This window comes from Calonectris borealis, chromosome 2, assembly GCF_964195595.1.
Source record: "Calonectris borealis chromosome 2, bCalBor7.hap1.2, whole genome shotgun sequence".
Lineage (NCBI taxonomy): Eukaryota > Metazoa > Chordata > Aves > Procellariiformes > Procellariidae > Calonectris > Calonectris borealis.
In genome coordinates this window covers 132,530,225-132,552,496 of record NC_134313.1, presented here as the reverse complement: position 1 = coordinate 132,552,496, position 22,272 = coordinate 132,530,225, and the positions used below count along the sequence as shown (strand labels likewise).

At 39.3% G+C, this 22,272-nt stretch overlaps 1 protein-coding gene across 2 annotated transcripts in view; it reads left to right on the top strand.

Annotated features, from left to right (window-relative positions):
• The window catches only part of CHN2 (chimerin 2), a 163,719-nt gene that overhangs the window by 71,538 nt on the left and 69,909 nt on the right, over positions 1-22,272 (top strand). For both annotated transcript variants that reach the window (XM_075143488.1, XM_075143487.1), the window contains exons 3-5: positions 2,013-2,068; positions 17,922-17,953; positions 21,071-21,184. In XM_075143488.1, the coding sequence (XP_074999589.1) occupies positions 2,013-2,068; positions 17,922-17,953; positions 21,071-21,184 (202 nt within the window). The remainder of the gene's footprint in view (positions 1-2,012; positions 2,069-17,921; positions 17,954-21,070; positions 21,185-22,272) is intronic.

Here is a 22,272-nt window from a genome sequence, read left to right as displayed (position 1 = left end):
TGTTTTTGTGAAATGCTGACTCTTCTTCCCACCTTTGCTTCTCCAGTGCTATCAGCCTCAGAGATCCTTTTGGTCATTTCAGAGAGCTCTTTGCTTTTCTCATTTCTTACATCACAAGATAGGCTTCCTATGTGTTCTTCAGACCAACTTGTTTTGCACCACAGCTATCGAGGTTATCTCAGAAACAGCTCCATTAATTTGCTATGTCAGTTAATATTTAACAGGTTTGATTATTGAAAATAGGATTTTTATGAAGTATGATTTTTCAATTGAAATTGAAATTAATAAATTGGGGAAATAGATCTTTTACTTTAAAACGGGTAGCAATCATATTCTTGCAATATTTTGAATCCTTAAAGTTTCTCTTCTCTACTGGAAATGTAGGGGGGAAGAAAAAAGTTACTCTTTTCCTCTTGGGTATGTTTAGAATTAAGAAGCAGTAACTTCCTGAATCAGTGGTTATGCTGATTTCAGACGTTCAGAAATGGACTCTCAAATCATGATATTGGGCTGCAGAATAACCAGAGTTTTAAAAAACAATCTGTGATTTTGAAGCAAAATTTTCATGCTTTGCTTGGCAGTTCTTTTGGGTACACAAATCATTTGATCACAAAAGAGTAAGAGGAAGGCTTTGAGTCTTAGTCACACAATTGCAAGAGGTAAGAAAGACCACAAGGTATCATGAATCTGGTGCAAAAGTAGTGGGAAATCTGGCAGTGCTGAATGATGCAGGTTAAATCCAAAGCCTTAGTACAAATTCAGAGCTGGATCACATCCATGTGCATTAAAACTGATAGGGAATATAAGAAATCATGACCTCTATTTCAGTGCCCCTCCGAGGAGCCAGATATGAAGGTTGGGTTGGGAAAAGGAGAGGTTATGGTTTTTTTCCACTTTGACATTAGCAGAGAACAGAAGCCCCCAAAGCTTTCACAGCCCCTGGTGACAAACTTGGGTGCAAGCCGAGGGCTTCCCCACTTCTCAGATTTCATCCCTCCTAGCCCCATTGAAAGAGAAGGTGCATAAGATGGGAGAAAGTGCTGAAGAATAAATTTCAATTCACTTTCTGCAACAGGGCTTCTGTGTTTATCAAACCTACAGGCGTTTATATTCCTCCCATAATCTACCACCTTTCAGGGCATAATTCTGAGCTTCACAAGCATTATGAAGAGCCCTGTCCTAGGAACTCGGTCTTTTAAAAAAATTCGTAGACACGACATGATCTTTCCAAATACAAGAAGGTCAGTATACAGAAGGCCTTTCTCGAGGGAGGCAATCCAAACCTCTGGGATTTTTACTGGAGTTACGGAGAGACAGTCTGTCTGCTCTGGAATTGATTAATGTCATTGCATGTCTGCTTCTTCTCACAACTCTGGAGTGGAAAGGAAGGAGAGGATCTCATTAAATACAGGCAGTGAAGAGGCTGGGGGCCAGGGTTCAGCGACTACCCCTAGCCTCAGGTCTCTCTCCTCCAGCCCTCAGAAGATTCGCAAAATTGATCCAGGGCCATTTGATTAGGGCATAATTGCTCTGAAAGGAAGGTTTGCTTGCTCGTCAGTAATTGCCAGCAAATCTTGAAATAAATTATGAGAACGGGGTGAACCCTTTCAAACGTGCTGAACTTTTTCTTGGCCTATCCAAAAAACCACTGGTGTTACTGGTAAGCAATCTGTTCTTGAGTTGTTACAGCATGGTATGTGCAAAGGTGAGATTTTATCCTGAGATAATCTCATAAATCTTTCTAGCTAGTCTTCCCTGGTATAGAAATGTAATAACAAGTACAAAAGGAGATAATACTTCTAAAAGTTAAATCAATGATCACTTCAGTTAGTTTGCAGGTCAACAGCCGATTTTCATAGAGATGACTTAGATACACTGAAATACTTCTGTTTGCTGTCCTTTTCTTTACATTTGCATTTTTCTCTGCAACCTCTGGCTAAAAAGACTCATCTGAATAAAGGTTTGTGTATGTTGCCGTCTTCTAATGATCTGTACATTTTTGTGTTCGACAGTGTATCAATTGCAACAAGAGGCACCACGTCCCAAGAGAATCATCTGTCCTCGGGAGGTCAGTTCTTCTTTCGCTCTACCTTGTTAAATCTGATGAATTGTCAGCAGAATATGATTACCAAAAAATCTTCTGTACAGTCTGCGGGTAGTATTCGCTTTAATTTTTCTAAGCCATTGTTTTAAATTGTCATTTTTCTTAAGGTTGATTAATTAAAGCAGATTAATATTTGCTAATTAGGCATGGAGGCCTCATTCTACCACTAGAAGCCCCTTCATTAGACAAATGCGCATTAATCATTGCTTAGTGTGCTTTTCTGTATACTATCTAAAGTTTTGTGTTTCCTTGTCAAAATGAAGGTGTATTTTCTTCCTGCATCTGCATATTAACGTCTGCATGATATGTTTCCACACAATACACGTATGAATGCATTCTGCCAAGGATTATGTTCAAGTTAAAATACTGAAGTGATAGCCGGAGAGCTCGGTTCTGTCACAGAAACTTTAAAAATTATAGGATATTTAGAAATCTATAGGGCTGCAGGTTTGGCTGAGTCGTCTTGTCTCTCTATTTTCTTTTTCTGTATTTCTCCATTTCTGCTTAGTTAAATATGTCAGTTCCTCATCCTGCATGGCATAATAGTAATGGAAAACACATGTAGATGTCTCTGCTTATCAATAAAACTGTGATAGCTTTATCTTCTATAATGTCAGGGACAAATTTTGTGCAAATAGACATGTAATACTAGTAATAGAAATGCTAAACACATGAAGTGATTGCATGGGGTATAAAAGATGATGTGAAAGAAGGTAGAAACTGCGGTTCATTGGTGTGATATATAGCTCTAGTCTCAAACATCATCCTGAGCTCTGACCTGCTTCCCACACTGTGCACCCATTAAATAGAGCCCTAGCACGGCGTCTGACAAATATTAACAGATGCATTCTCAGAACAGTTTCGCGTGGGGCAGGAGGTTTTGTGCTAAGGCACAGGTTTTGTGCTAAGGCCCAGGGTTGTAAATGAGATCCATTGCAAAGCCAGGAATTGAATCCAGTTTTCCCGAGTCCACCCAGCGCCTTAACTAAAAGGCGTTTTTCTCTCAGGTGCCATCTACCAGTTGTTTCAGGGCAGGGAGAGCAGGGTCTTGGCCTCAGACTGGAAGTCTTCAAGCCCTGTCAGTTGGGGATGGTCCCAAGACGTATACGCAGGATGCTAAGAAGGGCAAGCGAAACACCAGAGTGGGCGAACCCTCGTGTCATCTTTTCTCCCTGTCAAAGACAAGGCTCGGGGAGAAGGAGCACGCTGTAGCCCTGTGGGACTTCACTGCTCGTGTGCTGGAGGGTTTTAACAAGACCTTCCTCTCCGAAATTCTCATGCAGAACAAATGGCAGGTCGGTCTCTGTGGCTCTGGTATTCTCTAGAGGAGAGGACATTAAGGTGTTTACTAGATGAATATCACATAACAGGTATTAAACTAGTAGTGGTATAGTTGAAAATAGTTAAGGTAAACAATTTATTTACTTCCAGCGTGGCCTTAGAGGAGTTTCTCACTTTGTGTGAGATAATAGTTTATCTAATATTTTGTTTATCTGTTTCATACTGGAACTACTTTGAGGAAGAACTTGTCTTGAGAAAATCTGATTAATACACATTGAATGCTTAGGAACCCTTGTCTACAATTTGAACTTATCTTTGTGGGGATACGAGTGACTTAGTCTGAATAAGTTTAATCCAAAATTTATTATGCTAACTCAAATTAAAGCATGTTTTAGCTTGCGTCCATGAGTGAAAATTTGAATCAAGGTAAAATGTGCTTTTAAAGTGGAGTAGCAATTGTATTCCTGTTCTAGAAACAAGTAAGTGGAGTAAATGTGCGGCTGTGAACTCTTTTCCAGTGTGCTGTATTGAACTTATTTCCTTAGACTCAAGAACATGTAATGTGCAACCGAAGTTATCCTTTGCTCCCTTTGCCTGATGTTTAAAGACCTATTTAGTATTTAGTATTTAGTACCTATTCAGGTCACTTCCAAAGATTTGCAGAAAGAAGCTAAGATCATATTATATTAACCAAATTAATACGTAATTGGCAAAGCAGTACATAGCAAAACAAGTAAAAAATGTCTAATTCACATAATCTGTGTTTGGTTCTGACTAATGAACCATTTTTAGTGGCTCACTTCACAGACTGAAGAGAGTCCTATTTTAATTTGTTCTGATTTTTTTTTAATTTAGTTAAACAGTTGAAAATAAGAGACTTTATTCAGGGGTAGGTATATAAAGCAGTATGAATTCCCACAAATGTGATCTTTGGTTGACTTCTTGTTACTTGGATTTTGAATCTTTGTGTAGTTCAACTGTATGCGTTCACAACCTGATTGCTAGAAACACAGATTCTCTGACCCAAGAGCCAAAAAACACTACAACACTGGTGATGAGCTTTATTTGTACATATAGTTGGGGAGGTGGGGGTGGGGTGTACATATAGTTGGGTGGGGTGTCCTGATACCTAGATTGCTCCCTGTGGTTCATATCATCAGTTTTCTATGAAGTAGAACTACATACTGGTTTTGTAGAGCATCACAGATTATTTTAGAGAGAAAATTCAGCACTATGTTTCTATGGCACCTGTTAGCTTTTCCTTAGCACACAGACTGTAAGGTGGGTGTTTTGGGGTTGTTTTTCTTGATTCTGGTTTGATGTCAGTGTAATCTGATGATTGTATAGGCTTGCCTCACTGAAGATGGTGTCTTACTAGTCCTAAATTTCTGTCAGTTACATAGAAAGATCTCAAAATCTAATTTTGTGTTATGTATGTGAAAATATATTAATTGGCAATACGATAGTTATTTAGTATGCAATGTGATGCTCATCCAACATCTGGAGAGCAGGTGTCAGCAGGATGTGTGACTGATGGGGGAAAGATTTATCTCTCTGTGTGCATATCATAGGAACTGGACTTTGTTGAGGGTGTTCTCTTGCATAATTTAGGATCCAAACTGCTTCAGGCAAATGTAAAAATTGCAAATAATTTTAGATCCTTCATGCTTATGGGAAGATGTCTTTCATTCATAATTGCCAAATTCTGCACTGTTCACAAGGAAATTGAAGCATCTGCTGCAAACAAAATCTGTAACACCAACAGATAAACTTGTGAAGGGTTGGAGGTTTTTTTTTTGCTCTCACCACTTGGCATTTTCATCATTCCTCCATCTTTTCCATTGCCATCTTCCACATTCTCTGCATTCATTTGCTCTTCCATTACCTCTCTGTTACTCCATAGTCCCAGGGGTTTTAGCCTCAGATCTCTGCAATTCCACCATCTGATTTGTGTGGATTTCTTGATTAACTATACTGTGGAGACAGAAATCACCTCCCCTAATACGCAAACCACCAGACTAAAAGCTGGGACTGTAAATAAAACATGAACATTTATATCTTTGTGTCTTTGAGCTGTGCTATCATGATTTTCCTTTTCTTTTTTTTTTGCCTGCATAAGTATCTTGTCAGCGAAAGCAGGTCGTTCCCGCAATGGGAATCATATTGAATGAACTGTTAGGGCTTCGGGTATCTAACGCCTTTTAATTAATCACCATTGGCAGCGGGACTCGTGTGAATATCCTACCTTCCCAATAACATTGGATTTCTGCCAATATCCTCATTTGTAACCATATTCCTTCCAGCAGTGTTTTAATGATTTATTTTTTAAATAGAAAAAGTTTCATTTAAAAGCGCCATTCAGGTGGAGGACTAGCTTTTAAATATTGTGCAAGCGTGATGATAGGCACCAAAGAATCAGATTTGTGTTGTGAGGAAGTCATATTATAAAGCATCTTTTAGGGTTTGTTCTACAGAAATGCTGATAAAAAATGACATTCTCAGAAAATAATTCAAGCATTCACCTTCCTGGTTTTATTCAAAAGTAACGTGCTAAAGAATTCTTAATTTTAAGAAATGTTCAGGAGTAGACTATTCAAAGTTAAAATATCTTTTAAAGAAATGGAGGCTTTAACAAAGTAAAAGGATTAAGGAAGGATGGTGACATTATTTGGGAATATTTTTGGTTAAACAATAGGCTTGTTATAAATTTCCTTTGAAGAGGCAGTGAGTCTTACCCGTCAGTTTTTGGATTACTTGTGTAGCGATATTTATACCTGTGAATGTTATTCTTGCTCTGTTCCAAGAAAGCTTCAATTGCTCACAGCAATTTTTGAGGCTGGTGAGTTTGTCTGCATTAGACTTTGCATATTCCTAACAGTGCCTTGGCCAAGCCAGTGTCAGCAACAGTGAGAAACCCGTCTAAATTTCCCCAGTGTAGACAAAGCCTTAGAGCCTTAACTTATATTATTATGTAGAAAAATGTCAGTTAATTGCCTTCCTCATTGTTCTGAATTCCAAATAGATTGTGTCAGAAGCAGTAGAAATTATTGTCTTTGCCTTTAAAGCATCAAAATTATGTTTTTTTGATTAAAAGCAAATATGATTACAAAAGGGAGACTTTTCTCTGGAAAAAAAAAAAATCCCTTTTTCTTTTTGCTTAAGTGATTGTAAGAGACTAAAATGGTGATGGCCTATTCGGACTGTACCGCTGAGACTCTTTCACTCTAACATCCGGAGGGTCAGGAACAGTTTTGACCCTCTGGGTATCGATTACCCAGATTTATCAAAACAAGTGTATAGATACTGGCATTTCATAGAGCATAACTGTTGAAATGGTCACTAGCAGGTTTATAATGATATCGCCATCTTGTACATTACTAGCAGAGAATATACCAGATCATTGCACATCTCCAAAACCGAACCACTGCAAATTACTCTTTACTCAGTTGTCCTCGAAGTTTCTTCTGAAGCATGGGATTCAAGCAAAGAACAATGCAATTAGCAGAGCATCATTTAAACAATAGCAATATTGAAAAGTGCTTTAAAAATGCTGGTTACTTTTGTCAGTCCTTCTTTTAGGTACAAAAATGTTTTATATTTGTATGTAAGAAAAAAGCTTGTGATTAGGTAAGCTTGAGCAAGGCTGTTAAAATTAAGCCTTAGTAAGATGTTTGCGGAGTATATCTGACTGGATAATAAGTATTTAATCATTGCAATAAGTCTTCCATGAATTCCCTTATTCTGCTCACTTAGTGACCTTTACAAGCTGAATATTTCCTCTTTCGCTCTGCCCTCATCTGTCTAATAACAATGTCTATGCTGTGGTAAAGTACTAGAGAGCTGTAATAGGCATTGAAATTGGCCATAAAATTGGTGGTAAATAATGGGAGTAAATGGGAATTTTCATGGCACTTGTTCAAATCACTCTACTGGAAAAAGTCAGACACTACCATGAGAAGGTGTCTCTTACTGTCAGTCCTGAGAGCTTATCTAAGATAATTCAGAATATTATATTATCTTTTCCTTAGAAAGAAACCTCAGAACACACACAGTGACACACCAAGAGACCCCATTAGCCAGCAATTAAGTGAAAATGAGCAGAATTGTTCTGAAACCTATTTTCATTAATGAAAATGTTTGTACATATAAGACTTAATGGAACCCATATCCTCAGATTCTTATAATATTGCTGCTGCATTAATTGTGTTTTTATAATCCTGTCTTTATGATAGAAACAAAAAGAAACAAGGGGGACACAGCAGTAGTCTGTGGGTTGCAAATGAAGCTGAAGAGCAATTTTGAGTAGACACTGACAAAAGGAGGAAAGTTCTTCAGCTGAAATCCGTAGCGAAAGTAGAAAGCCTGGCTGCACTTGAGGGGGCTGAAAACACCTGAGGGCCAGGAAGGGTCTTTGGTTAAATGGGTGCAGAGGACCTGTGGAATGTCAAAATGTATTGTACCCAGCATCCCTCTAAACTGGCCACATGCAGTTTTTCCTATTAGGTTTAAAATGTGGGGTTACACCCAAGGTCATTTTTATGTTGTATCTCCATAGTGAATTTTGTCCCACAGAATGCCTGTGATTTGCAGCAGTGGATGAAAGAAACAAAGGAGGCTGGAATATTGCTTGCCCCAAATTCCCTTGTATTCATCACATCAGAGAAAGTTGCCAATGTTTTTTTCCAAGGACTGACAGGAAATCTCATCTCTCCTAGAGTCCATGAAGTCTCACCCCGCTGCAGTGGTAGGGTGCTGGGGCACTCAGACAAAGCCACATCATCTTCATTTTAACAGTCTGTTGACTGCTGAATGGAGGAGAAAGCTTTCTAATTATTCTGCAGACACGATAGTAAATATTTCATTTAAGTAGTTAAAGCTAAACAAAACTTAGAGGAGGTTTGTCTGTTCCACTTGAATTTCATCAAGTTTGATTTACTAATGTTCTAGGTTATGATTTGCAAATTAGACTGGTGTTCATCTTCATCAGAGGAATACGGTATGAACCAGTTGGTGTGTTTATTGATCACTGTGAAATGGAATAGTTAAAGCCATCTTTTTGGAAGACAAGGTGGCAACTTCCGACTAATGAGCACAAACTGTATGTAGGTGTCTTTCTGGACCGATGAACTTGCTAATTACCGCTCTGGTCTTGGTTGAAAGCTTCTTTGGGAAGTTTCACCCTCCTCTCCCGTTTCCCTTGGAAGTGTGTGATGTGTGTGTGTGTGTATATTTATGATTTTGCTATTGTCCTAATTTTTTATTTCCTTTTATCCTTGTTACATATCAGTCTTTTCATCTAGTTCTTTTCATTTTGACATGATGTCAAATGTAAGTAATTTTCAAGCCAAAATAAATGAAAGCCTGTGTCATATCTCAACTTAGATAAAGTTTATCAATAAGTCTATGTGTAGGTGAAAATGCTATGTGCTGGTATAGATTTGCGTATCTGTTCCAATTTAGGCCAGTATTCCTTGTGTCTGGTTAAAATAATATGTAGAAGGGGGTCTCACTGTCTCTGCTCTCTGACTGATACTTTGTGAGGTGTCTGACGTCTTTTCTCAAGATTTAAGATGAGAACACGGAGTTTTGAGCAGTTGACGAATTTGTATTTCTTAGTATGAATAAATATAGAAACTTTACACATCTGTCTGTCTTGCTTCCTATCTTCCTGTAGATGTATGTATATACCTACACACAGAATGAACACATCAGCCAGTTACACAGGTCTTTTTGGAACACGGAAGAGAAGTGGGCATGAACATAGTGGAGTTTGTATTGTTTTCAAACAAGGACTCCTGAATTGCAGGGTTCAAAATGAAAATTCAGAAGGTTTGCAATGTAGATTTCTATTTATCCTTTGTTTCCAAAATATTTGCATATCTGTTTGAAATACCATCATGGCTATATACTAACACATTTCAACTACCCTGGACAAATAAGTAAGAGAGAGCGTGTGTGTGTGCGATAGAGATGTTTTTATGACTAGTATATATCATAAATAGGTCTCAAAATATTCAGCTTTGTTGAAGTGAAAGCATCTGTAAGTTACCAGATTGTTCATTATTTGGGAAATATTCTCCTACTTAGTATTTTGCAGAGGAGCTAATAGGATCTCCACCTTTTCCAGACTCGGGAAAAGTAGCTAGCACTATCTAAGCTCCCTTATTCCTGTTCAGACTTTGCAGATAGCCTGACTTAAGAGAAATGTCTGCTGTTCCCAAGTACAGAGCAGAAGTATTCATCGAATCAATGACAGGAGATTAACTGAATGAGTATTATTATTTCTCCTTGGATTTTTGCTTTCATCCTTCCCCTGTCCCCACGCGCAGATGTTCTCCTGGTGTAATGATGTGACAGTGCGTCTCACACCCCACGATCCTGCGCGGGGGCTTGTCTAAGGCCCCCTCCTCCTCCGCATTTTCCACCTACTCCATCCACTCTCAGTTCTGATGAGTTGTTTCCTGATTTTCCTTCCACACCTCCAGCCCATACTCGAATTTATAACCGGTCTCCAGCAGATCGGCTATAAACGTTCGTTTGGCACGTCGCAAGCGCATTCACTAGGCACCTTGCTGAAGGGCTACATGTTTACATCAAATAGTAGCAGTGAGCTGGTTGGGCAGCATGGCTTTTGGGGATGCAGTAGGGTAGGTGACATAACACCAATAGGTTTGTGCAGCTGTGCTGTGGACTGTTGTGGCATGTGTCACAGGAACGTTTTAGTGCTCCTCACTGGTTACAGAATTGCAAGCAGCATTTAGAGCATTGATACGGCTTACTGCATTCATCCGCTGCTGCTGGGGATATTTTTCCTCCCACTTAAATGACTCAACACATCATTCTTGAAAAAAGGGAGCACAGTTTAAATACTATATTCAAATTTTTCATCTTGCATTCAAGGTAACATTGCTATTCCTTCTTACATTTAATGATGCCCTTACTGTTTGAATGGAAGCTGCATTATGAAATAGATGACTCCTGCTTTTGCTGTTGAAGTTGTTTAAACTTGACCCTGTCTCCCCTGACTATTTAGCAGCAGCCTCCTTGATTAAGATTTATTTCAGCTTATTTTAGCTCATGTTCAGGAGTACATTATTTTCTTTACTAGGTCAGAAAATATTTGGTTTTTCTTTTCTTGTTCAATCTTGCCATTTTCTGTTAGAGCTGAATATATACAGAAATATATTCTGGTTTAGTAGCAATAGCAGATGTCTGTGTTGGGGGACATTTTTGTTACCGTCTGGAGTTTATAGTGTTTTGTCTGGTATATTGATTATTGGCTGCTGGAGAGTTTGCTCAAGGGCATAGATAGGAAACAAACCCAAGTTAAAAATACCCTCATAAAGGATGCCTTAGAGCAGCTCTTTTGAAAGTTTGGGTACAAGCAAGTAAGCAAACAAACCAACCCAATTCTTTTGAAATTCTTTGTCTTTAAAAATGATAGAAATAACCTTGATAGGGTGGAAATTGGCCTGCAGTAAGTGCCACAGTAACAGCCAGAGCTGCTGAGCTTCCTGCGTTTCTTTGTGATGCGTTATCCTTCTGCGAAAGGGGCGTTATACATCTTACCTTCTCCATAGGTTACAGCACGCCATCAGAGCAGAGAAGTTGTCCAGCTTTGAGCAGCAGTTAATAAAAGCATTCTTTGTGTTCTTCACTTTTGTCTTTCTTTTTATATTCTTCCTAGTACTGAAGAGCTCCCCTCCTACCTTCTCCCCAGCACTGTAAATTTTACCACAGAATATTTTGTTAGAAGATGCCAGACACAATTTGGCGCTTTGCTATGCTGATAAATTTCAACTGATTTTTGTTAGTTAGGTAAGCGGTGACCACTTTATCACTTGAAGGTTTGGCTTTCTCCTCTAGAACAGTTTACTCAGTCCACTGCCTTCTCCTGCCTGCCTTCTCTCCTGAGAGCCTCACAGAGGTGGGCAGAGACATGGTATTGTTGGGGTTTTATATGTGATTTATACAACCTATTCAGTCTGCTCCCTGCTAATCCCTATCTTCTGAGAGTAGGCCAGGCAGAGATGAGGAATAGGCTGGATCTGGGGGCTGGAAGAAACTCAAGAGGTTGTCATCCCTGCGTCAAGACGAGATGTTTGCATATCCTCTTCTTAAAGCCTTTCAAGGTTGAAGATTTCCTGACCGCCTCTGCTTATTTATTTAGTGTTTAATTATTTTTAACACTTTCCTAAGATCTAAGCTCTATCTTCTTTTTTGCAGTTTAAGCCTATTACTTCTTCTCATGTCTAATAAGCACACAAAGAACAAATTCTTTTATTTTCTTTTGAAAGTGGCCATTTTCGTACCTGTCTGCTACAGCCCCTCTCTGTCTTCTCTTCTTTAGGCCAGTCTCTTTTCATGTCTTTCACATTTTCTAAATCCCTGCTCACTCCGATTATTTGCTCCAGTCTTTCTTGAGACGCAGTGCCCAAACCCACACTCGGTATTCCAGCTAGAGGCTTTCCGAGTGGACATCACAAGGAGAGGATTACTCTAAGGTGTCTTGTTGGCTGCGCTCTTGGTTTTATATCCCGCTATGGCATTCTGGCTTTGGCAGTTTTTGCAACGGACAGCATCAGTGATTCATGTTTATTTTATGATCTGTAACGATGCCAAGATCCTTTTCTGCGGAGACCTGTCTAGTCGTTGCCCCTCTGGTATTTTGAATAATTTTGACATCTTGCTCCCAGCTACTCATTTGTCCTGGAGGCACCGTAGTCCCTCGCCGTCACGTGGCTGAGTGTGTATCCATCGAGTGGCCGTAACGCTGGCATCCCCGTGGCTCTGTGACTGAATGACAAAAGCAGATGCAGACTTCCAAAACTATTCATGTCACCTTTCTGGAGAGCCTCGGAAACATGGGCAGCGCAGGTGCAATATGTTCTGGGGGTTTGTGCGTTGCTGGTTTCCTTCTGAGGAGTGTCTTTGCTCCTCCCTCATCAAACAGCCAAAGTACGTGAACATACTCATGAAGTTACGTGTGCTGGATAGGCTTGTCATATGAAGCCTGTCCCATCAGTCATGCTGAATGCCATTGACTGACAATCTTAGGGGAGAAGACCATCTTTTCATTATGTATGTACATAGTAAGTGTCTATAATTGGCCTGTCCTTGGCCCAGGGATTACAGATGTTACATTGCTGCTACTCCTACTAACACAATTAGCAACAGGCTTTATGATATGATACTTTTTGCAAAACCAAGAGTTGCTTCTCTTTGAAAACATTGGTGCCAGAGAGCCTGATAAGGTAATAGTAAGAAAGTGGTAAAAAGGTAGATAAATATTTCCCTTCAAAAAGAATGTTCTCCCAATTTAAATTGCTTAAGAATCATTGAAGTGAAATAATTTGTCCTATTTGGAGAGAAAGTTAGACATGCTAATTGATCTAAGTAGAAATTTCTTTTAAGAAAAATTTGGAGGCAAAAAAATTATATTATAGAAATAATGAAAGACAACACAGTTTTTTACTTCATTCCATTTAATGGGGGCTTACAATCTTCCTTAGAACTTTTTGGTTGTTGATTGTAAGGCTAAAGTTTGCAGTTGGCTTATGGCAATTCTGCCAAAAGCTGCACAATTCGGACAATAAACTACTTTTCTGTACAGTCTGTTTTTACTGGGCTTGTCTTGAAAGCTTCTCTTCCAGCTCTTCTATTTCTCCTTACGTCAAACTGAGCTGAAAAACATATTTATATCTAGTCAACTGGAATTATTGAAAAATAATTAGGATTGTTCCAAACAGAAAATATATCAGATTAAACTTCCTTTGGGAAAACGCCTCACTGCCTGCTCTGAGTGAACACACCGACATTATTAACTCTTGCATTTTGTTTCTCTGCTCCTTCTGTGTACTACAGAGAAGAACAGAGAGCCAAGTGCAGCTACCCACCTTATTGTTTCCCTTCCTCTTTTATATTCTTTTCATGGATGTATTAGTATTAAGGCAGTTGTTGAAGTAGGTAGATATAAAATGTTATGCCGTGCTGGCCCTTCTGAATTACAGACAGATTACTGTCCTAGAGGGATTTCTAAATTTTCATTCCAACATTTCTAAATTTCAGCTTTGGCCACTGGATAAGGAAATATGTCTTGTGCAATGAAGCTGAAGAGAAATTAAATTTTTCTGAAATTAGGGTTATCTTATTTCTGTGGTAGTACTTATGCAGAAAGAATTCTTCACAGTATCTTCAAATCTTCAGTGCAGTGTGGCTTGGATGTCAATGCTTGCAATGAAAATCTATCACATTAGGGGATGCTCACCTCCTGCCTGCATGATTCCCAGTAGTTTTGTGTTGAGTTATCTTGCAGAGTGGTGTAGGATTTTAATACAATAATCTGTACATTAGCAGGAGTATGTCATGCCAGGGCTAAACCATCCTGGCCAAAAGAGGAGCCACAAATCCCAGGGCATTAAAATTCAGTAAACTTCAAAATTATGTAAACGTAATATATTGAATTAGCTTAGATAGCTAATGTATTTTTTTGAAGAAGGCTTATTTCCTTCTCAGTGTTGACTTCAAACCCCAGTAAAACTAACTCCACACCTTGAAGAATATGCTGTAACATTGTAAAAAAACTTGTAAAACTAGACTAAGTGTACAAGTCAGGGTTTTTTTGGGGTGGGGAGAGGCAATCAGGTTTGGCAGGCTGGGAGTCAAGGCTGGAGTATGCAGAGTCTCTCAAACATGAGCTTCCAAAGGCCTTTGGAGAGTGCCAGGAGAGCTGTGCTGGGTTTCATTTCTCTTTGAGCATGCTTCAAGATTAGATGTCATTGAATGTCGCTGGCTTTGTAAGAGTGCTGGATTAGTAGTGATTTAGGCTGTTTCACCATACATCTTATTTCCTGATCAACTTGACTTTAGTTTTAAACAATTTTGGCATTCACTGCTGATTCATAATTTATACAACTATGAATTCCAGTAGTAATTTTCAGCATTTTCCCCATGGTTTCTGGAACAACGGCCAGAAATGCCTACTCTGCAATAACATTTTTGGTTTGAGATTGGCAATAATACCTTTTTCTAAGCCAGAAAATTACCATCTCACATTTGAATTGAAAGCCGCCACTTACTTTTAGTGGAGAAAGAGAACCCATTTAATTTATCCTCTGTATGGGAGAAGTAAAAGCAAGCTGTGGAGCTCTTTAAGGCAAAATATATTTTCACTGGTGAAGACCTATCATTTGCCTTACGTAATTTTCCTCAGTTTTGTACTTTGTTTTTGTCTATTAGCATAGGAGTCCTAAATGATTCAAACCCTCTGATCTCATCCATTGCTCAATGTCTAGGGAGATGGGGCAGAGTGATGGATAAAACCAACTGGTCACCTGGGAAAGGTGGCCCTTGTTTCAACAAGGAAATTGTGAGGGCTATACAGAAAGTGATGAAAGTGTTCTTCGTAGCCATTATCTATGAAAAAAACCTGAGTGTATGTGTCTTCAGAATAAGGCTGATTATTCTGGGCTCCTACCACCGGGAAACCTGCGGATTTTCTGTTCTTTCCACCACTAAGAATTCTCTTAAGCAGATCTGCCTGACTTTGTGTGTGCAAGCCCATTTATAGCAGGAGGGGGAAAGCAACTGAATTTCGGTCACCTTTGCCTTCTAGGATATATAGAATTTCCCTTGAAGTTTGTACAGAGTCTGTGGTTGGTGCAAAACAGACCTTCTGACTCCTTTGATACTTTTAAGCCTCTGCTCCATCAATTGTGCAGAATTTCGGTTTATTTCCAAGTTCAGTCCAACATTCTGGTTTTGATCTAGAGACCCTGATGTTATTTTGATCTTTTATCTTGCTGTAACTTTGTTTCCTTGAGTTTGTTCCTAGCAGTGAAGTTGGTTAGCAGCGAAATGATTATTTCAGGCTGAAGGTTGTGGTGAGCACAGAAGAGGATTTTTAGATTCTGGGGCACCTGGATGGTCTGGCAGATCTGGCGCTTCAATTCAGAGAATACTACAGTGTCTTTCTTGCCTAAAGCCAAGTGCTGAAGTTGTGACCATTTTAGACACGTGGATGCTAAAGATGTTGGAGTGAAGGTTTCTGTTTAATGGAGGAGGGGGAAGAATATAGGATTTGATGATCTTTGTGTGGATTCTCAGAAGAACAAATCTTTTAGCTCATGAACAGCAGGAAAAATGGAAACCGCAGTGTTCAGGGCAGTTCATTCAGTTGCTAGTTAAATGATAAAAATTTCACAGATAAATTTGTATTTTTGCATAAATGGTGTTGTGAGAGGGATACAAAATGTGCCTCCATTAGCTCAAGGAGTTATTTCCAGATTGCTTTTATACTTTTTGTATATAGTTATATTTGTGGGGGAACTTGTGCTTACAGGTAATTTTGAGGGTGAGAGCTAGTACTGTTAATTCTTTTATCTTTCTGAAGTAGATTGAGAGTGTTCGGTTTTATTCTGTGCGTACATACAATCAAGGTAAATCTATGTTTTTACAAAGAAGCAAATTCTGAATCCTAGGTGAAAGTCATGCTTTACCTTCTGTTGTGTAAAGGTTTTATTTGGCTTTCTGTGGGAATGAAAGCTTATCTGTTTGTTCCTTGCCACTATTTTTATGTACTGAGTGGCCTTTGTTTCCATGAAAGAGAAGATTGCATGTGGTGATCTCACCTAACCCAGCTTCTGATACCTATTTTTTAATTAAGTTCTTCTCAGCTAAATATATGCCTTGGGGGGTCATTAAGGTCTACAAGGATGACAGGAAAGCAGCACAGTTCCAAGATAATACAGTCATGTAGTGCTAGGTGAACATATGAATAACCTCCTTTCTGAGGTAATATGGCTTTTTCTTGATTTTTTTTTTACTTATAATATACAAAGTTAAAAAAAATTGAATTCATACACTTTCTTCTCTGAGTTGCCATATAGGCGCATAGAAACACAGCTCCTGTACTTGGCAATTCCTCTGATTTTGCTCTCTCTTCACTTCTGTGTTTGCTTTTTCCTCTTATTCCTACCCCTCAGAGCTCAAAAATGTTTGCATCAAGGTATTATTCCTAGGCAGGAGTTTCAAGGGTATGATACTGCTATTGTTAATGCCGTGCTAGAAAAGAAATGCCGAGCTGGGAAAGAAGCGCAGTAAGGACTTGATTGAACTCCCATAGGTCTTCCATTGAAGATTCTCATTATCTTGTACAGACTTCCGTTCATCTTGCGCTGTATTGTAGCCTTCGTGACTGCAGGGTAGAAAGTCAGCTGCTTTGGTTTAGTGTGTGGTGTGTAGATTATTGAATCAAAAATGTCACATTTATGCATTTGCTATTCAGAAATGAAAAACCTTCATCAATTTAAAGTTTTTATGAGTGAAATAATGAGGTATAATCAAAACAAGAACAAAGGTCCTTATTTCCAGTCAGATAAAATGATGAGAACAGTCCTGTTTTCCTAAAGGATCCTAAAGGATGAAACAGTCTTGAAACCACAATTTTTTACACGTGTGTCGCTATGTATGAAGCACTAACTCCATTGATACGGGCAGCTTTACTCAGGTATGCACTCGCTCAGATTTTTTTTTTTTTAATAATCAGGAGACTTTTTGTGTATCTTGTATTAAGTTCTGTCATGCTTATTCATGAAAATGCTGGCTGGTAAGGTGACACTATTGATAAGTGCCATAGCTGGAGAGAGAGCATCCCTTTATAAAGACACTTAAATGAACGCATATATGTGAATACGTCTTAAAATTCGAAAATTCATGTGTAATAGTCGGATATGTAATAATGGAACAAGTCAGCGTGCACGGTAAGGTAGCCCTGGGCCAGCCCCGGCTTGAAAGCCGGGGGAGCCGTGCCCCCTGCTGGCATCGCCTGCCCCCGGCCTGAAAGATGAAATCAGGGGCTGGGGAGCTTCCTCTTTGCCAACTTGCCGAAAGACCGGGGTCTGAGAAACGAGTCAAAGTGCCAGACGTATCCCAAGTTTCTGGATAAGAACACGACATTCCTAAAACTTGGTTCAAAGCTCTTTAAAATAATTGGGAGTCCTTCCAGCAACTTTCAGCGTACTTTGGATCAGGCCTGCAAGATCTTGAGACTTCAAGGAATTTAAGACTAGATCTAAATCCAGAAACCTTGTTTCTCCCAAGAATATTAATTTTTTTTATCTTCAGTTAGTTGCCGTATATAGGCAAAAAATGTTTTTAAGAAGCTCAAGAGTGTATTACAAAAATAGTCTTATTTTATAGTATAAATAGTAGATTGGCAAAACTGCAGTAAACTATTCTTTATCCATTTGATCAGATTTTATACAATTACATGTATTTTTTATACAATTATGTCTATTCTTTTCACCATTAATATGTGTTATTCCTCCCAGAAATCCATCAGTAAAACCACTTCTTCTCTTCATTTTTCTGTTCTTCTGTGTAGTCATGTTCCAGTCACAGTTTTGAATCTGCAGAATTTCGTCACTTAGATGGGTGCAGTAGTCCTCATTAATAATCAAGCATAATTTATTTTTATGTAGTTTATCTAAAATTGAGTATGTTTTTAATGTTTTTTTTCCTTTCTTTCAAAATGTAGGTGGAGAACAGACCAAAGTATTACGGAAGAGAGTAAGTATTTTCCTCTTTTAAGTATCTGTTGGGTATATCCACAAGTTGTTGTTCTAGAACTAAAAAAAAAAGACACAATGGAGGTCTGATAAAATATTTTATTTTACCTTTCACTTCAACTGGGAGCTAAATATATTGAAAGCCTAATAATTTAGCTATGTCCAGTCCTGCTACTCACAATCCATGGACTGTGCTGCTGTGTGAGCCTGCATGTTTATTTTGCTTTTCTTAGGACAGTTTGGAAAAAAAGTATTGTCTGGAGTATTTCTTCCGTTTATTTTGGTTGTTGCTTTAACCTTCCAGTGGTCCTGCAACGGCCTGGGGAGGAGAGAAGCAGCTTGCCTCTCTCACTGCCTTTTTGTGTATGTTCCTATACTTTCACTACCGTACATGGTTGTGGAAGTATGAATGTATGTGTGTTACTGCATGTGCAAATGCTGTTCTCCCTGCTAAAGTTACACGGTCTGAAATACCCAAAGAAGAGGTGTATTTTTGTTGTGAGGAAAATAACAGACCACTAGAGTATAATCCCTTTGTGCTCAGCAGTCTTCTTGCCAATAACTAGCTTGAAAGGGGCTGGATCCTGCATTGGCATGGATACGGGGGCAGGTGAAGTTGAAGGGCACAGCCACTGCAGCGAACACCCAGATCTGGCATTTGGCCTTTACTAGAGTAATCTGCTGAGGGATTAGCCCTTACCGCTAGCTAAATTACTTAGATCCCATGTTTTATTTTTTCTTCCATCCCAAACACATCATCTGTGTTTAATGATCCTTTTCTGCCATCAAAAACCTCAAGAGCCAGTAGCTTTGCCCCTGATTACTGAAGTTTCATTTTTTAAATATTATCTTTGACAACAGGGAATTCAGATCCAGGCGCTAGAGTACAACAGCGCTGAAGACAGTACCTACCTGAGTAACCCATCACCCTTCCTACAGCAGGACTTGTAAAACCATTACTGCAATCTCTTATCCAGGAACCTGCCTGGCCGTTGACATACTCTGGGTTTGTGGAGTGATGGGGCTGGCAGGAACTAAGAAGTCACCTGGGTGAACCCGCCCAGGCAAGATCACATTAGTTATTATCATTCAGAAAGAAGATTTCAGAACCACTGGGACAGTTCTATAAAAGCAATTGACTCAGTGCTCAGTAGTGCTTGGAAAGAGAATCAGGGATTTCTAGGGAAAGAAACACAAAATACATAATTATATTACTATATAAATCTATGATGTAGGTGCATTTTAAATACTGCACGTAGTTCTGGTCCCTTTCTACCCCTTCCTCCTCCCTCCTTTTTGGAAAGGTTATAGAAGAAATGAAAGGTACAGCGAAGTGCAACATCGGTGGAGCGAAGGGGTGCAGCTCCTACAATAGGAGGAGAAGAAACAGGTCTTCCTCAGTGGGTGTCCAAGAGAGGGACATGCACAGTGTCCCTCTCAAGTTCATTGCCACAGGGTGCTGCAGAGGCCAAACCCATAAAGATATTAAAGGGTTTACAAGTGAGATTCTCAGATTCATGAAGGGTAAGGTCACAGCTGATCGGACACAACTTCTGGCTAAAGCAGTGATGGACGGACAGGGATGTGAAGTGAAAGAAATATGTCACTGCTTCCTGTACTCCTTCTGTAAGCATTTCTTGTCGGCTGCTGTCAGAGGCAGCCGTCTGAGTTCAGAAGATCTTGTACCGTGTACAAGCTGGTTTTATGCCCTTATAAAAATGTGCCAAAAATACCCATGAGAAAGCTTTGATTACCCAGTGCTTACCACCCACGCTTAAAGATATTTCACAGGTGTCCCAAGTATCCTGTCCCAGTGATTTCTTAAATTGATCACCAGGAGAGCTTTTTTCCTAATATCTAACCTAAAGCTTGCTATATTTTATAATGAGCTTCTGGTGGCAAATAGCTTATGCTCATTATTTTTAACTAGAGTTATGAATTGCCATGAGTTTACTGGTAAAGACATGCTTAAATTACGTCATCTAGGAGATGCTTGTTTCAATTTGGATGTGGCAGTAAATGAGCGTGTCCCTCACCAGTACAGATGGAAAGTATGAATCAATCTACATCATTTTGAATAGAAAGTCACTCTGGAAAGATCACCTAAACCTAATATTTCCAACATGTATTCGTTGTGAAAAGACAACATAAAGACAACGGAACAACAATTGCATTTACATCCGATGTGTTTTTCTTCTCTTTCACTACTGAGCCAGAGGCAGTGTTAGAAATGTGCCACTTCATATGTATTGTCAGAAAAGAGAAAATGCTGAAGTCCAGTACATTTTAGTGCCTTTTTTCAGACAGCAGCAAAAATAGAAACTTTCAAAACCTCGGAGGACACCCTCAGAGACTTACCAGCTAGCAAAATGTGCGTAGGTGTTAAGACTCAAACTGCTGTAAAGACTGCATTTGTACTTACGGAAAGGTCACTGCTAAATATTGATTATCGCAAGGTTAATTGTGCATCCTAGGGCCTCTTTCTTTCTTAAAATAGCAATGACAAAAGAATCAGAGAAGTATTGCTTTTTTCCAACACTGAATGAGGAACTCATTGAAATGAAGAAAACTGTATTTTTCTCAAGGCTACGCTGTATCTTCTACATTAATATATGCAGAATAGAATTTTGAACAATTGTTGCCATTCTTTGTGTCAGTTTACCTTACAAATTTGAGGAAGCAAAGTTAATATGAAAATAAAGCAAACTGATAATAAGAATGACCTCTCATTTTAATTTTAAGTCATCTCCATTTAAAAAAAGTAATGCCTTTGTGCCTAGTTTTCAATTCTGTTGTAAGGCCTCTAGAAAGGAAACAAGGAAGAGGGGCATAAACTGGCAGAGGAGAAAAGTTGTGAAAAGATGGGCATTTACAGAAAATAATCTTTGGGTGTGGTTGAGTGTTATACTGACTGAAACTGTGTAATTTATGTTTTGCCTCTATGCTGGACTTGCCCAGGCTGGATGACTGTCCTGCCACTTTTAGATGCTTGGATGCTGTCGTGATGGCTTAGATCACGATGCTCTGCAGTGTAGAAGTTTTCAAATGGTTTCTGGGGTGGAGGAGGAGGTGTTTCTGGTCGGATTGTTCTGTAAGTCACTGAAATGTCTTCCCTTAGGTTTCATGGGATCATTTCTCGGGAGCAAGCAGATGAAATACTTGCTGGTGTAGAAGGAGCATATATTCTTAGAGAAAGCCAGCGGCAACCCGGCTGCTATACTCTTGCTCTCAGGTAAATGCTGTTTTAATAGAGGCTTATAGTTCAAATGTAAATGTGTTTAATGGAGGGGATTGTATCAGTCCCTTTTGAGTGAAGTCCATGTTCACCGTTACTTAACAGACTTCATGGTGTCAGAGTGATTTTTACACCCTCTTGTCAGCAGTTTGACCATCGCAGTACTGCAGCAATTCAGTCACTCCTTCAGCACTTAGCTAGGAATTCCCTTTTCAGAAGCAGCCTGTGCCCGTTTTCAAAATTTTTGCTACCTAGGGTTGAGTGTTGTAAAGATGGAGCTTCTCCTTGAAAACTGTGTAAGAGATGTGAGTGAGTACAGAACAGGGGAGTGTCCCGCCAGAGGACACAGCCAGGTTGTCCTCTGAGCTCAGTGATGTGTTCTACACAAACGTCAGCAATCGTCGGCGATAACAACCCTGGATGAACCTGGAAAATCATGAAGTCCAGTGGCTGACCAGCTGTCAAAGGCAGCATACTGGACTTAAGTTTTCTTCCCTAACTGGAATTCAAGCTTGCTGTAGAAATACAGCGTGAAGCATGGGATGCTGCTGCTCAAAGAAGTAAGAGTCTGCTATTCAACTGGATGAAAAATTCAGTGGGAGCCCAAGCTACAACCTCACTGCCCCTCACAAGTGCCTTTCCTTGAAAATACGGCCGCTCCTGGCTTAGCTGTGCCATTCAAAACCTGCCCACGCAACAGTCTGAAAGCTGCTGTGGGTTAGTGGCAAGAGGACAAGATATTCTATTTGGTTTTGATAAAACAAACTCCTTGGCAATATTTTGCAATTTTTATAGCATTACTACTTCTGTGAGATACACATAAAATAAAAGTCTGCATTTTTACCCTTCTGCTGGTAAGCCAGAAGGAAAAATCCTTTAAGGAGTTACCCCAAGTAGCTGTGATATGATGCTGAAATCATCCTCAGAATTCGTATTGATGTGCAGATGGTAGAGCTGGAAAAGCTGGTAAGTCATGCCAACTAAAAAGTGGTGTAAATTAAAAGCAACTTTTGTCAGCTGAAAAAGAACAAATGTAATTTTTTAGGGTTTTGGAGAGACATTTCAAAATAAAGAATAAAAAGAAC